The sequence below is a fragment of the Bombus vosnesenskii genome, unplaced genomic scaffold (genome assembly GCF_011952255.1).
Source record: "Bombus vosnesenskii isolate JDL3184/JDL3185 unplaced genomic scaffold, Bvos_JDL3184-5_v1.1 scf7180000013271, whole genome shotgun sequence".
In the NCBI taxonomy this organism is placed as follows: Eukaryota; Metazoa; Arthropoda; class Insecta; order Hymenoptera; family Apidae; genus Bombus; species Bombus vosnesenskii.
This window is the reverse complement of record NW_022882929.1, coordinates 231,351-246,657: the sequence shown is the minus strand read 5'-3', so window position 1 is coordinate 246,657 and position 15,307 is coordinate 231,351. Positions and strand designations below refer to the sequence as shown.

The following is a 15,307-nucleotide window of genomic DNA, read 5'->3' as shown; positions in this document are numbered from 1 at the left end:
TCAATTAACAATAAGTAATTAAGACAAAGATATTTAATGGTATTCTCCATTTTCAAAATATTTTCAACTGAATATTTTATCAGCGAAAAACATTTACCGTGGAATCAACACATCATTTATGAACCACTCTCTATGAGTTTACTAATTTATACCAACATTCATATTGAATATATGTACTACTAACGAAATACGTAACTGTATTTTATTATTATACTCAATAATATATATATATATATATATAACATAAGCATATCACTTACATTCAAATGGTTCAATTTATGAATTGAACCATTTCTAGTTAACTCATCACATTATTTAAAATATTTTGGAATCAAGCGATCAGAATGGTACATTAATTTATACATTTTTTCTTGAACTATTTTTTATTATAATTTTAAAAGTGACAAAAACATTTGTTTTTTAGTTTCAGGGTATTTCATAATAGTTATAAAAAAATATACTAATGCAAAAGATAATTCTGAATATAAAATGTCAAATTTGCAAAACTTAATTGTTATGGAAGTATTCTCAGTGGAAACTTCTAACTTTTTCCAATATTAATATAACTCAGTCACTGAACTTTTTTATATTATCCAAATTTTAGCTTCTCGAATATTTGTTTTGTTAACATAGAAAATTATGAAAAAATTATAAACAGCCTTTTCAATTGTTTACATAGAATCTTATTTCCAAAAATTTTAAATAAAACTTTGAAACTTTCATTAGAAATATTTTCTTAATTATATAATTTCGAAAGTATGTTCATGTAACATTTTGCATTTTGAATCATTCTATTTTTACATTCTAAATAATGTAAATTTTGATATGAACATTATCAAATATCTTAGTACATCAATTACATGCAAGAGCTACTATTTCAATTGTAACTCAAAAACAACAGAATTTAGAAGATATCAGAATTGTTGTGTAAGTTTATAATAAAAAATTGTTTAATGTTACATGGTTATTACATTTTATAGATATTAGATTGCAGACACATTATTTGAAACAATTTAAGATAAAAAGATCCTGAATTCCTTTCATTGCTTTCAGTTTTTTTAAATACAGGAAAAATTATTGAAACAACTTCCTGCATAACTATATTTTGCACACTATATTAAGATGCTATGTAATATTATAATATTTGAGTATTATATTTGGATTAAATTGAAAGATCATTTATATTTTGCTAAATATTGAAACTATTACTTTTTATATATTTTTGTTTTTCCTTTGTATTAATAAATTCTTTATTTATAAATATAATGTGAAAATGTGTGTATATGTGGTTCCATTTTATATGGATTAAAAATTAATCCGTATTTTTGAAATTTTAATTCATGGTGCATTGTGAATTTTAGTATGATTGTAATCTTCTGTATTTTAAAATACATTAGAATTGTGTTTTTTTTAATCTAAAGTAATACAAATTAATTTTATACATAAATCAATGATTTAGGTAAGAATTTAAATTTCTTACCTAATTTTTCTACTATTGTTAAACAAATATTAGTCACCAAGTTATAAAATAAATTGTACTTTGCAATATTTTTGCATAAGTAGATACGTTTTTAAAAAATAAATTTTCATTACAATAAAAATAAAAAAATATTTTTATGACAAAAGTTACATAAGTATACTTTCTAAAATTCATTATCAATATGATTCCAATATTGTGCTAAAACTAATGAATATTATTTATATTTGTATGAAGGAAAGAATATATAAGAATTCATTTGGGAGTACTATGTATATTATTGTATAATTATACATGATGGATGCTAAGAGATTAGGAAGTAACTTGCCATACTTTTTACTTCTTACGTTTAGTTTTACGACGCTTACAGTCCCCTCCAAAAGAACTTTGATTTGGTGGACTTGAATTTCCGGTCTTGGTGTGATTGTATAACTTTTTTAAAAAGTTCTCAAAATCTGCCTCACTATTCAATGTATACAATCGTTTACAGAGTTATACAATATCGGAAACCACAAGATATTTGTGAATTTAACAAAAATTCAATACCTGGTATTTGGATCTATTTGTTGGCGTCTTTTACCATTATTAGCCGTTCGTGATGGTGGTCGTTGACCTAAGACAATTCTATACTGAACACTATGTGTATTTGCTCTTAGGTGTTTTAAATTACCAGCTTGACAAGCTGCCCAATCTGTGACATCATATACTGCTCCTTCCATACAGGCATAATAATGCCAAAGAAAGCCCATTAAACGAGACTCTGCCCAAATGTCTCCCTAATTAATTTGAAAAATGTAAATTTAAGAACACAGTACAATCCATTTGCTTTCATATAACATTTTGATAATTACTTCTTTTGCACCATGACGTATTTTACATTGAGCACAATATCTTGCTGCATAACAAGGACGTTGTGTTGGAATTCTTTTGTGCCTTAAACCACAATTTGTACATCTTATTGTATTTGCTGCCTGTTCCATCTTTCTGTGAAGTTGAGAGAGTAAATCACTTAATACACCCCAAGCTGCTTCAACTTGTCTAGTTTGATCAAATGCTTGTCTACGTTCCTAAAATATTGAGAGTGTAGTACAAAGATAATATGAACATGAAAAATATAATTTTGCTTTGGGACAAATTTTTTATTATATAGTAAGTACAAAAATATGTAGTACCGGTTCACCAATTATATCAAATGCATGTACAAGTATTTTGAATGCTTCTTCCGCACCAGGCTGATTATTTTTATCTGGATGAACCAAGAAGGCCTGTCTCTTATAATACTTTTTAATATCATCATCTGAACATGTTGGCGTAACACCAAGTATACTGTAGGGATCCTTTCCTTTACAAGCTAATAATCTTTTCATAGCCTCTTCACCAGTGCTAGGTAATGCAATATTGGCTTCAAGACCACCATGTATCCAATTACTATTTTCTTCTTTTTCTTCATTTTTAGTTTTTATTTTACGCCAAAACGCAAATTTACTATTACCAAACCAATTATCCAATTGCTTGCCAATAGCATTCAAAATACGAATTTTTGAGAATGTCATAGCCATATAAACCCATAAATATTTTAAATATAGTATAGTATGATACCATCCACATTTTCCACTAAAATATAAACACAGAAGTCTGATTACTGGTACTATACAAAACATATTAAAAAATAGTACACTATAGAATTCAGTTAGAATACTTCTTATATTAAGCATTACTTACAGAAGAATCATAAGATTAGCACTCATGCTAACTACATCAGATACTAGATGTAGTAACCAATGAAATATTTTTAATCCAATTTTAATCCAATGGGTAGCATATTTATTTAAGTTTTTATATAAATCTTTGACTGGTGATTCCCTATTTTCTCTTCTTCGATTTCTTTGAGCCTTTTTAATTTGTGTTTTTTCAACTTGAAAACGTTTAGAATTCTTTTCCTTGGTTACCTTTTTTTCTTCTTTATTTACTTTATTCACAACCTGTTGATTTTTCTCTATTTTTTCAGAATAAATAGTTTCACTGGAAGTGTTTATTATATTTAAATTATTATTTATTTGTATGGGACGTTTAGGAATATTTCCAGTAGATTTAGGATTATTATTTTGAACTTTTGAATTATTAAGCGTCTCTCCTTTTTCTGCTTTCTTAGATATTTTAGAAACTTTTTTTTTTTCAAATTGGTTTGATCTATCAAAACTATTTATTTCATGAACTTCAGTTGGTGAACCAAGATTATCTAATGATACCCAGCGTCTTGGGAGGTTCGAATTATTTTTTTCTAATACTTTTCGTGGTATTTGTATTTTTGGGGAATTGTGATCATCACTACCAGATGAATTTTGTCTCTTTAATGTTGTAGATTTAGATTTATTCTTTGAATTTTTATTAGAAACCTTCTTATTTACAGATTCTGTTTTGGGTTTTATAGATTGAACTGTTAGAGGAGATGGAGGTGTTGGAGCAGATTTTGTTAGAACATCAGAATAAGAGGGTCGCATAGGTTTAACTTCCGCTACCATACGAGGTTTCTTATGTTGAAAGTCAGTTGAATTTCTAGGCAATTCTTCAGGATCTCTAATATCTATGTTTGGTTGCAGTACTGGGGTTACATTTGGAGATCCACCAAAGGGACTATATGTACCAGACTGGTTTGGTGCCCAATTACCAACCAAATTCTCAATTAATTGTTTTCCATTAAAATTTTGAGTTGGTAATTCAGATGGTACATTCATGTGTCGATCATTAAAAAGACCATATTCTCGATCAATTATGTTTTGATTTCTGTAAGATGTCATATTTGAAAGCTGACATTGTTCTGCCATAATTTGTGAAGCATTTCCATAAATTACATTAATATAATTGCCTCTTCCAACATCTATAGTGCCAATTAAATCATTATTTTCATTTATACCTAAGTGATTTACTGCTTGAGATGGAAAGTAGATTGAATCTGTTGGAGAATCATAATTCGACATATCTTGCATATAAAGAGGAGCACCCATTGGAGGCATGGATTGCATTGTGGGTGGATTAGAATGACAAGATTGACCAGCAATATAATGTCTTGTTTGATTTGACGAATAATTTCCCCAATTATGAGACGTAGTTTGTTGTGGATTTACACCAAATTGAACATAATGACCATTAGAATTTTCTAAATCTGAAGTCATAGCTTCAATAATTTTATCCAAAGACATACGTTTAAAGCCAGAAGGTGACTGTTGTTGCTCTGCCATATTGTGATATCTTCTTAAAAAAAAAAAACATTATCAAAATTGCATGCATGAGTAACAAAATATTTTTATTGAATTATATAATAAAAAATAAAATTCTGTAGCAAACATTCTATTAAACGTAGGTTTTCTTTATACCATCAAAAACAAGTTATTCTGTGATAAATATTGTATTTTCCTTCTTTGAAAAAAAAGAAAAATGAATAATTTGAAACTGTTTGCGGGTTGTATACAAAAGAAATGTAAAAAATCTATACAATAGAACAAAAACATTGACGTAAACAACTTTATTTAAATTACTTGTGACATAGAAAATAATCTTAAATATAATTTGATAACCTAAAACAAATGTTTCTTTGTAAAATCATATCAAGTATAACGATGTAATGCTTACATTTATCGGCAAGTATATCACTCTTGAATATCCGTTTACATTATACTTAAAATAAACGGCTTCTTAACATATTGCAAAGGAAATATTATATTTAAGTGATATATACAATTTTAAAGCATATACCATGCGGTTAATACAAAATCAGTCACTATATTTATTCGTGATCCGCACTACCAGCAGATTCATAAACGGATCATATAAATAGTTTTCTGTCTGTATACATACAACCACGTATATAATATTGTTGCGAAAAGTTCCTAGGTAAACGGATATGTCCAATTACAGACCCGTTATGGTTTCGATATATAGAATTTCAAAATAATTTTCAGTAAGAGATTCTTATTTATTTATATTACATATTTCTTTATAAATTTCGTTAAAATATTTAAATAGGAATATTTGTATTCTCTTAAATTTAACAATGTGTTGCGCCTTTTTACTAGAAAAGCGTTTCTACTATTTCTATACAGGGTGAGTCTAATAATTGGGCCGAACTATAACTTTGTTGCTATTACAGGTAAAAAGAATTTGTAGAGGAAAATTTTACGCTCTTTATCAAGATTCATTACAATCTATCATTGTATAGCGCGATTCTTTTCAGAAATGCACAGGTCGTAACATATAATTGCGAAATAAAATTGCACCTTTTTAAAAATGGAGTTCTATGATTCTTTTTATATTAATTGATTCCTCATGCTATTCTAAACAAAAGAGTATTAGGACACAACGCCATGAAAATTAATATTTCATGAAATATTTCAAATCTTATACAATATGCTTTGACGTTGAGGTGTAGCGTTACTGTTATGTTTATTAAAGTCTAGTCCATAGTCCATATTACGATTATATAAATACGTGTCGACGTTCGCTAGGGGAAATTATCTAAAAATTGAGTTGTGAAAAGTCAACATGGGAGACAACAAAGTTCTCGTTCTTGCAAGATAAATATACACGAATAGTGTGTCTCTATCCTTGTCTCAGACATTCATGTCGGCATATCACGCATGTAGAGAATGAGAACTTTCTTGTTTTCCATGTTGATTTTTCACGATTCAATTTTCGGACAGTTTTCCTTATACTTTGATATATGAGTGCTGAAACTATTCAAGATTCAAGACCTATATGGAAACAGTTCATACTATCAGGAAAGGACTTTTCTGATACTGCTAATTATGCATTGTGCTACTCACAGCATTGACAAAGTGGTTATGATACTGACAGACAAGTGAGACAAATGCTGTTTATGTTGCTTGATATTCATACTTCCGTACATTTCGTTGAATCATTAATCATTACAGTATCTAGAATTATATCAAATCACATCAACGTACAATTGCGTCGCAATAAGTTTTACAAGTAACGAGAAAGTGGATATGTTTATCGTTTTCATCTAGTGCGATTATAATTCAAATGTTGTAACAGAAATGTATCGCTGTGAATATATTCTAGAAAAATACAAAACAATTTAATAAAGTATGGTTCCTTCGAGTAAGGAAAGAAAAGTTATACAAAGCCAGTTGTACAAAATTAGCAAAACATGAAAATTAGCAGCAGAATTGCATATCAGTCCAAGTTCGGGATACCGAATTTTATAGTTGCAATAAATTTCTTCACTATCATTAGTGTATACAGAATACTTTACATGCTGGAGATAAGTTTTGTAGAATACAGTTCTGTTGATTCTTTTTTAGCAAAGTTATTTTTTACAAAAAGATTTAGACATTTGTTGATAAATTAAAAATTGTATATTTTATTCACATCTTTGGTTTACTGCTCATAAATATCTAAATCACAATATATTAAAAATAATACAGTAATATGAACATTATAATACTATGTAATATATTACTACATTATGTACAGTAAATGTAGATGATATACATATATATATATATATATGTATATGTATATCATCTAAATCATCTATATCATGTAAATTATATCAATAACAATAACAATGACATATCAAATACACGTTATGTATAATGTAAAATATATATTAATAACAAATATATGAAATCCAAAATGTAAATGATAATACTGTAATCATAAAAATAACAGCATAGTTCACGTTCACCGATGAATTACAAGGTATGTTCCCCCTTCTAGATTGGCAAGCACATATTTCTAATACGTAACCTTCAATCTGCAAAAATATTGATGATATAGATTTACAAGAATGTATTTTTAAAAACAGAAATTAGTAATATATAAAATCTAGCAATGAATATAAAAATTGAAAGAGATGTAATAAGGAAGCAACTTTAGCTTTCAGTAACCAAAAATCAATTAAAATTCAAGTAGTTTTTTAAATATGTTACAAATTCATTACAACTTCTATATCAATTAATATTTAAAATAATAATATTTTGCATTTTTGAACTGCCCTTCTATTGTTACAAACCTCTCTATTGATAAGATTTTTCAAAATATTAAATAATTCTTGAGGAATACCCTTTTATATAAACAACATATAAATAAGTTAAATAAAGATTATTACATATTGTATTATTTCTAAAATATAAAATAATGAACTTAAAATTACACTTACGCTTTCTTTATAGCATCCTGATGTGATAGGTATTACGTCATCTTCTATTACTTTTCCACAAAATGATGATGTATTAACAACTGCAATCATTTTTAATTTTATGGTATCCATTTTATATTTTTTAATATGAGCTGTTATAATGTAATATACTTACTCTCATTATTATAAGTAAAAGTATATTTTATACAAACATTGCCAGATGCAACAGAACATACGTGTTCCATTGATTCCCAAAATTCTTCATATTCAGATGCATTTGGTGCTTTTTCTAAAATATAAGCAGCAATTACGACTTTGTAATTACTGATTAAAAATAATATATTATAAATAAAAATATAATAAAATAAATATTACTATAATTCTTCTGCATAAATACAATTAAAAATATACAAATAGTACCATTATTGTATAGAAATAATTTTAAAGAAGACATTGTTTACCTGAATAAAGTATAGGATCAATACAGGGAGCATTTTTGATTTTAGAACAATTAGTACTTCTTAATGCAGGTTCTACCCAAGTGAGATTAAAACAGTATGATTTATCATCTGCTTTAACTAGAAAGTAAATGGTAAATGTAATCTTATTACTTCTTTTTAAATTTTAACATGTCAAATATAATTACCTGATAATAAAAAACTTCCACAGATAATTAAAAATACATATAACTTAATTTTCATCATTTTGATCTATTCACTGATTTACTCTGAACTTTTTATTCTACTGACCACCTTTATAAAGCTTATCTGATAAAAATAGTTGTTATCATAGTGACTAATCACATATCAGATATTGCATCCATTGTAGAGTCTCATATTAAACTTGATGTAATAATCACAAGTGTATTTATTTACATATAAAGAATAAAGAGATAACTACAACGGCCATTAGATATATACAATGTACAAAGTATACTTTATTAAGTAAATATTTGTAATTTATTACAATGATTAATACATATTTACACTTTTGAAGGATGTAATGATTTTTAGTTAACAATGTTATGAGAGTAAGTAAAAATCAGCCATTATAGAAAAATTCTTAGCCTACTAATAAAGGTAAAGTATCTTTAGTAAATGTTTCATACAGTTTGTCCTTGATGTTCACACAATTATGCTTTTTGTTCGTTTATAAAGGTATAATTATTTAAAAATGATATATGAAATTTTATTAAAATTCGTCATGTCTGGCCAATGCCTCACCAAAATCAGTTGCTTGAGAACCAACAAAAATATCATATTTTTCCAATATTTCATCTTTAGTAAGTTTTTGGTCTGCATCTGTATCTGCTTCAAATATGAGATGCCGAGATTCTGCTTCTGCATGATCAAAGTCAGCCGGGATAATCCATGTTTTGACCTAAATTGAAATATTTGTTTAGTTGAAATTTATTATTTTGATATAGTCATATATTTTATATAAATGTGTCAATGTGTCACCTCTTCAAAGTTTAGAAAACCATCGCCATCTTTATCCCGATACATAGAAAATTGTTCTTTTTCATTTTTTACCCATTCTGGTTCTTCTTCACCTTCTGCACCATCATACATATCACCTACAGGAAAAGGTATACTTCACTGTTTCGTAAAAGATATAATAATAAAAGATTTTGTTTTATAAGAAACATTGATTTTAAACAATTTTCACCAAATATTTGCACAAATTAAATGCAAAAGGAAGTGGAATATATACCGATATATTCTGAAAGAGATACTTTCCCATCTCCATCTTTGTCAACATCTTCCATAGTTTCTATCACTACAATATCTTTCATATGATCTGCCTCTTCTGCATGAAGGAAAGCAAGAAATTCTTCTTTCGTAAGAGCATCATCACCATCTAGGTCTGCAGCTGCCCAACGTCTACGATCTTTCTTAAGCAAAGCAACATATGAAAAAGTATTATCTTTAGATTTTTCATGATTTTCTAATTCGTGTTCATCCATATCTCCATAAACCATTGCTAAATATTCTGTCCATGGAAGTTTCTCTTTTTGTTCAGGGTTATGAGATTTCCATTGATGTTCAACATCATCTCGTATGTAGCGTTGTTGAGTATATAATATCCAGTCTTTAAGTTCTTCTCCAGTAACATAACCATCTTTATCTTTATCTATTTTATCAACTATTATTCCTAACCTTCTTGTACTTTCTTCAGGAGTAAGCTGATCAAAAGTTTTTGCTTCTTCACCTAGAAAAGCCTCGTGGTCATAAGCAGGATTATGTTGAGAATTGACATAGTGTTCTTCGTTACTTGGTTCCTGAAATAGATCTTATTAGAGAAGCGTAAATTAAAAATATATAAATAAATTCATATTATCTACAGTGAAAATATGCATATATATTATTTATTTAAAAAATTTTATCTCAAAGAAAGGAGAACAGTGTGAAAAGAATATTTAAATGTATTCCTCGAGGTTATGCGTTGAAGATTTGTTTATTTGTTTATGTAAGAAATTATTTTTACTATAAAGCAACTGAAAATGAAAGGTTTTTATTGCATAAATATCTAAACAGTTTGATTTATGTATATATTTGCAAATGACAAACAAACCTTATTGATAACTCGCGATTTATGTTCATCATCCGGCTTCGGAATTGCCGTCGTCAAAACAGAAAAACCAATCAAAATTTGAAGAAGCATGAATTCTTGCATAGCTCACTTAAACACGAGTAAATGAACGAAATTATTAGGACTTTAAACGTTAAAATTAAAAGTAATGATAGCTTCTATTTTAGTTTTAGTTCAGTTCAGCTTGCTGAAACTTCCACATCAGCAAAGCTTAATGTCTTGCTTGATGCTATATCCCCACTTCTCAGCTATATATTCGTTTTACAAACCATTTCTGATGCTGATGCTGCAATGCCTTTGCTCTATATCGCAAAGTATCATAATCATGCGAGTAATTGTGTACACTAGTAGGGTGTTTATTAGCTAAATAGCTATCGTATTAATCCGCGTATGATTGGTTCACGTGATTATCGATAAATGTAAAAGATACAATTTTATTTAATCAAAATAACATACTATATTAAAACAATTTAGGAATTAATATTACATTAATTTTTTAAATGAATTTTTGTATTAATATTTAAATATACAAGACATTTAATAGAAATATTCTACAAATATTAACAGATTATTATAGAATTTCATTTTTGTTTAATAAACATTGATGTACACATTGTAAAAATCATAAATAATGTAAATATTAATTATAATTGTCGATGTAATCTAAATTAATGTTTTAATTAAGTAATAAGTAATAACGATCATGCTTTTGAAAAATTGTGCCGGTACTGGGTTAGGAGTCATGAGAGTCAAGACGATTAACTTTTATAATTGCGGATGATTTAGAATTTAAAGAAAACAGTTATAGGAGCAAATTTCATAAAAAATGGTATGGAGATAAGAGCTTCCCATCTCGAGTAGTAACAAAAAAGAGAAAACATAGGATAAACTCAAAACGAAACCATTATTATGATAAGTAATAAGAATTAAATAAAATAAGAAATAAGTAGATGCTATAAAATAGTTTTAAGAATATGTAAATAACATCAATTATAAGTTAATAAAACATAAGTTGGTTAAGTAGTAAACATAGTTGAGTTATATATCTCGACACATTTCATAATGATAATGATAATAAAATAATGATGATATGAAAAGTGGTACATATATGTCTAAATAATATATATAATTATATTTGATATTAGTAGATATATTTTAAACAGGTAATATGCGTGTACGTTTATTGCTGCAATACTAATTGTTTAATTAAAAGCTATCGGTTTAACTGCTTGGTTTTTAACTACACAGCATGTGCGTAATTAATTATCAGAGTTAATTCATCCATTCTTGCTCATATATGTAGCTAAGAAAACTACGCGTTCGTTGAGTGTATACATATACAACTAGAACCGTACATCTAATTTTAGATCCAACATCTGTTACGATATTTCCTGTGAAGCTTCTATAAGTTGTAGCTTGAAACTTTTATCTGAATACATTATATATAATACATACTCGAAATCAATTACAAAACTGTATACAATTATAAACGAGATTCTACATATGTAATATATATAATATAACAATTAAAGCTTTTGTTATAATCTATCATTATTTCTCTGTTTCATTCATCCTTAAATTCATTTTCCAACAGTACGTATATGAGCAATATGACGCAAAAGGAAAACAACAACAAAAGATGCTCATCCCTTTTTCAAAGCTGGTTGCTTTAGTGATCATTTTCTATAATGAATGAGTCACTTGCAACGATTCTCTTATCTAGGGCACGCTTATCCAGTTATCTTATATTTGTCGGTGATAAAGAGAATACTAGCTGGAAGAATCAGGTGTACACTGTCGTATTCATCCGTAGTTACCACGTTGTCCACGTTTTGATATTAATTCAAAAAGTGATTTTTGCGGAAGAAATCCGCGTCCAAACGTGTTTTTTGTTGCAAAATTTGTTTGGAATACACAAGTGTAAAAACTAGCTCTAAAACAATGGTTGGCAAAACTTCCGGGCCTCAATTAGAGCAACGAATTCAGTGTATAAAATTTACCATTTTCTGCTTGAATGCCATCATATGGGTAAGCGTAAAAATAGAATCAAATATGGTTACATTTAACTGATAACAAATTTATCAAACACTTTTTTATCGACTCATTCATGTAAAAATTTACATTAAATGGCATTCATTATCATTAAATGAGTCAATGAATGACAAGATTATGCGATTTTTAGTAGAATAATATCGTGGAAAACATCATTTTTTAATCCCTTTCTGACAATTTTATTATCTACGTATACATATACGTTTTTTCTTATTTTCTTTCTTTTTACATTGTTATCAATAATCAATTCATTACATGCAACTGTTTTGCAGGAAGTAATTTTTTCATGCAAACGGTTTTTAACGATTGATTATATACTATAATACACTATATACCTAACGTAAACGCTTTTGCACAGGCAATTTAATTTGAAATGCTTCTTGTTACAACATAGGCACATCCTCGTTCCATTTGAATCAATATGAGTCAGCTCACGACGCGGCGTAACTATCATATCTGTGTTTATCGGCGTGACGAATACGAAACTGTAACGGCTTAAGAACTAAATGTTAGAAACGAAACTATTCGATAAAGTATATATATATAAATATATACTTACATATATACTTACATATGTATACTCACATGCATTATCCTTTCTTTTCCCCATAAAATTTCTTTCACTGTAATGATTTTTTTCTATTCTTTTCACTAAATTATTTGTTTTTTAAATTAAAATATAAGATCTATTAAATAAAGATTAAAAGTCTATCTAAGGTATAATCGATCGATAGTTATACACGACAATTGACTTAAACGAAAATTACAGAAGAAAAATGAGAAAATTTATTTAAAATAATTGATTGAGATGATTTTTTAAATGTTATATGTATCTTAGCTACTTGGAAGCTCAATGTTTGGATTATGCATGTGGCTAAGGATGGATCCAGATTTCCAGGAGTGGGTTGCTTTCCTTGAAATATATGAATTCTACATCGGCATTTACATCCTACTTGCGGCTTCGATATTTATCGTAATTATTACGTTCATTGGCTGTGGAGTCGCTCTTATGGAACATATCCTTGGTCTCTACGTTGTAAGACATAGATACATTATGACTATATTGACTATATTATCATTGTATATATCGTAATAACCAACTCGTTTTAAATTAGGCAAGATATATCAAGTTAAGAATATATATTTGTATTCAACGAATTAAGTTCTCTATAAAGTTAAGATCACTCTGTATTAATTAGAGTATTTATTGCTTACAAAAATATGCCAATCCTAAGCAATCATTGTATTGATTTTTCAAGTATGTAGGATTGCAATTACTTTCCTACGTTCTTGGCCTGGCAGGGACAGCAGTTCTCCTCGATTATTCTACCTACGACAGTAATATTCAGCCGCTTATACGACGATCCATGACCTCACTCATCAACAATTACCACGATCAAAGATCGACGTACATTCTACAATTAATTCAAGAGAGTGTAAGATAATATGTTTTATTATTTTATTACGGTGTTAACAGATGTACACATTATATAAATAATTACAAGTGGAAATATTTTCGGGATTATTTAGCAGATTAGTAAGTAATAATCTCCGTTGTAGAGAAGTCAATGTAATCTCGTTATGACTTTTTATTTCACGTTGATATAATCAATGTGGGACAAACGAATAAGACGATATGTTATATTTTATACGAAGTATATGTAAAGTATATGTAATTTAATCGCTTAATGCGCTTAATTCCTGTGACATGTAAATAATTAAAATTATCTTTGCAGATTCAAGATTTCTATAAAAAACATGTTGTTCATTCATTTGCATTCTAAGTTTGTTTTTTTATTGCAAGAATCATTTTCATCGACAAACCGAAGAAAGATCTGTGCGTTAAGGGATTAACATATCTGTTAAGAGATACTTTTAATAATTCGTTCTAAATAACCAGTGCAAGATTAATCGAGTAATTTTAAAATAGATCGGTTGCTGTGGTGCCGATGGCCCGATGGATTATATAACCTTGAGGAAACCATTACCCACTGAATGTAGGAACACGGTTACTGGAAACGCCTTCTTCTACGGATGTGTCGAAGAAATTTCATGGTTTTTGGAGGGTAGATCGGGTTGGCTAGCTGGTTTATCATTGGGTCTATGTATGCTCCACGTAAGTATATTTTATATCAATAAAGAGATGAATATTAGAAGTAGGTTATTTCATAAATATTTGAAAGTTATTATATCTCGTAAATTAAAATTTGCAGATAATAATAGCTGCCCTAAGTCTAGCGCTGATCCGAGCTATTAAAAAGGAAGAACAATCCGTTACATTCAAACACTGATTTGTATTGATTTAGTACAATAATGTACGTTAATAATAATCGTTATTAGACAACATTAATGACTGGACTGCAGATGTTTAGATATATTTGTGGAAAATTTAAAAGTACAAACATTTGCAGAATACTTGTAACGCGAGGAAGTATATAAAATATCCAAAGTAAACCACAAATATTTAGAAGATGAAACAAATGAGGTTTCGTATTTTTGATCGTTCTGATGCAAATATGAATTGGCATAAACATTCGCAGTCTACTAACGGCAATCAATGACAATATAATATTCACTTTGTGAATTGATATCTATGAAAAAATGGACTGAAACGAAGAGAAACAGATTTGAGATCAACGAGTTAGACAATGTGTCGAAGAAATATATGAAGAATATAGAATATTCTTCTTAAATTCATCTTTTTTTAATTTTTACTTATAATAATTACTCGCTATAGCATTTTTCGATGAAGTAGAATACATGCTCGGTATGTATATACTGAATGTATTCTTAGCTAAAAGAAATCTTTGTAGTGCTATTTAGAGCAAAAGAAAATTAGGTACACGTGCTTGTTCTAAGTTTAGAATTAAACTTCATTACGTAATCTCTTCATACGTTTTATATTTTTAAATGGTTCACGTTGCTTTATCAGAATATTAAATGAATGATATCATGCGAGCAGATTTAATTTAAAGGCATAATTTTGTACTTAATACATATTTTTCTTTCGATGATAGTAAAATAAT

The 15,307-nt window shown here is 28.0% G+C and overlaps 4 protein-coding genes across 5 annotated transcripts; 1 reads left to right on the top strand and 3 right to left on the bottom strand.

The window, feature by feature from the left end:
* Nucleotides 1-1,731: 1,731 nt before the first annotated feature.
* On the bottom strand, nt 1,732-5,333 carry LOC117231127 (dnaJ homolog dnj-5). The gene is made up of 6 exons (XM_033489239.1): nt 5,108-5,333; nt 3,200-4,729; nt 2,650-3,091; nt 2,329-2,544; nt 2,024-2,253; nt 1,732-1,940 (listed from the first exon to the last, which is right to left on the bottom strand). Exons 2-6 carry the CDS (start codon nt 4,714-4,716, stop codon nt 1,814-1,816), a joined length of 2,532 nt encoding a protein of 843 aa, XP_033345130.1. The 5' UTR covers nt 4,717-4,729; nt 5,108-5,333; the 3' UTR covers nt 1,732-1,813.
* Nucleotides 5,334-7,072: 1,739 nt separating this feature from the next.
* LOC117231129 lies at nt 7,073-8,464 on the bottom strand. Its single transcript, XM_033489242.1, has 5 exons — nt 8,284-8,464; nt 8,099-8,215; nt 7,813-7,926; nt 7,659-7,738; nt 7,073-7,253 (listed from the first exon to the last, which is right to left on the bottom strand). Exons 1-5 carry the CDS (start codon nt 8,339-8,341, stop codon nt 7,107-7,109), a joined length of 516 nt encoding a protein of 171 aa, XP_033345133.1. The 5' UTR covers nt 8,342-8,464; the 3' UTR covers nt 7,073-7,106.
* An 86-nt stretch (nt 8,465-8,550) lies between these two features.
* LOC117231128 (calumenin) lies at nt 8,551-10,475 on the bottom strand. Of its 2 annotated transcripts, XM_033489240.1 has the most exons (5): nt 10,418-10,475; nt 10,212-10,319; nt 9,351-9,918; nt 9,098-9,213; nt 8,551-9,017 (listed from the first exon to the last, which is right to left on the bottom strand). In XM_033489240.1, exons 2-5 carry the CDS (start codon nt 10,311-10,313, stop codon nt 8,829-8,831), a joined length of 975 nt encoding a protein of 324 aa, XP_033345131.1. In that variant the 5' UTR covers nt 10,314-10,319; nt 10,418-10,475; the 3' UTR covers nt 8,551-8,828. The 2 variants fall into 2 exon arrangements, with proteins under 2 accessions (XP_033345131.1, XP_033345132.1); XM_033489241.1 differs by lacking the exon at nt 10,418-10,475 and having other exon boundaries at nt 9,351-9,929; nt 10,212-10,330.
* A 1,546-nt stretch (nt 10,476-12,021) lies between these two features.
* LOC117231134 (tetraspanin-2A) lies at nt 12,022-15,171 on the top strand. Its single transcript, XM_033489247.1, has 5 exons — nt 12,022-12,257; nt 13,120-13,317; nt 13,541-13,717; nt 14,212-14,397; nt 14,495-15,171. The coding sequence occupies exons 1-5, from the start codon at nt 12,171-12,173 to the stop codon at nt 14,570-14,572; spliced, it is 726 nt and encodes a 241-aa protein (XP_033345138.1). The 5' UTR covers nt 12,022-12,170; the 3' UTR covers nt 14,573-15,171.
* Nucleotides 15,172-15,307: the final 136 nt, after the last annotated feature.

Bases quoted from the DNA above. Each gene is read 5' to 3' on its own strand.
- LOC117231129 (XM_033489242.1), bottom strand. From the start codon at position 8,341: ATGATGAAAATTAAGTTATATGTATTTTTAATTATCTGTGGAAGTTTT. The intron at 7,739-7,812 runs GTAAGTATATTA...AAATGATTGCAG, and splicing joins TTTTACTTATAATAATGAGA to TTGTTAATACATCATCATTT. The intron at 7,254-7,658 runs GTAAGTGTAATT...ATATTTTTGCAG, and splicing joins CAGGATGCTATAAAGAAAGC to ATTGAAGGTTACGTATTAGA.
- LOC117231127 (XM_033489239.1), bottom strand. From the start codon at position 4,716: ATGGCAGAGCAACAACAGTCACCTTCTGGCTTTAAACGTATGTCTTTG. The intron at 3,092-3,199 runs GTAAGTAATGCT...TTTATATTTTAG, and splicing joins GCTAATCTTATGATTCTTCT to TGGAAAATGTGGATGGTATC. The intron at 1,941-2,023 runs GTATTGAATTTT...TACATTGAATAG, and splicing joins CAAATAGATCCAAATACCAG to TGAGGCAGATTTTGAGAACT.
- LOC117231128 (XM_033489240.1), bottom strand. From the start codon at position 10,313: ATGCAAGAATTCATGCTTCTTCAAATTTTGATTGGTTTTTCTGTTTTG. The intron at 9,919-10,211 runs GTTTGTTTGTCA...GATCTATTTCAG, and splicing joins AATCGCGAGTTATCAATAAG to GAACCAAGTAACGAAGAACA. The intron at 9,214-9,350 runs GTATATATTCCA...CTTTTCCTGTAG, and splicing joins ATCTCTTTCAGAATATATCG to GTGATATGTATGATGGTGCA.
- LOC117231134 (XM_033489247.1), top strand. From the start codon at position 12,171: ATGGTTGGCAAAACTTCCGGGCCTCAATTAGAGCAACGAATTCAGTGT. The intron at 13,718-14,211 runs GTAAGATAATAT...ATTTTAAAATAG, and splicing joins TACAATTAATTCAAGAGAGT to ATCGGTTGCTGTGGTGCCGA. The intron at 14,398-14,494 runs GTAAGTATATTT...TAAAATTTGCAG, and splicing joins TGGGTCTATGTATGCTCCAC to ATAATAATAGCTGCCCTAAG.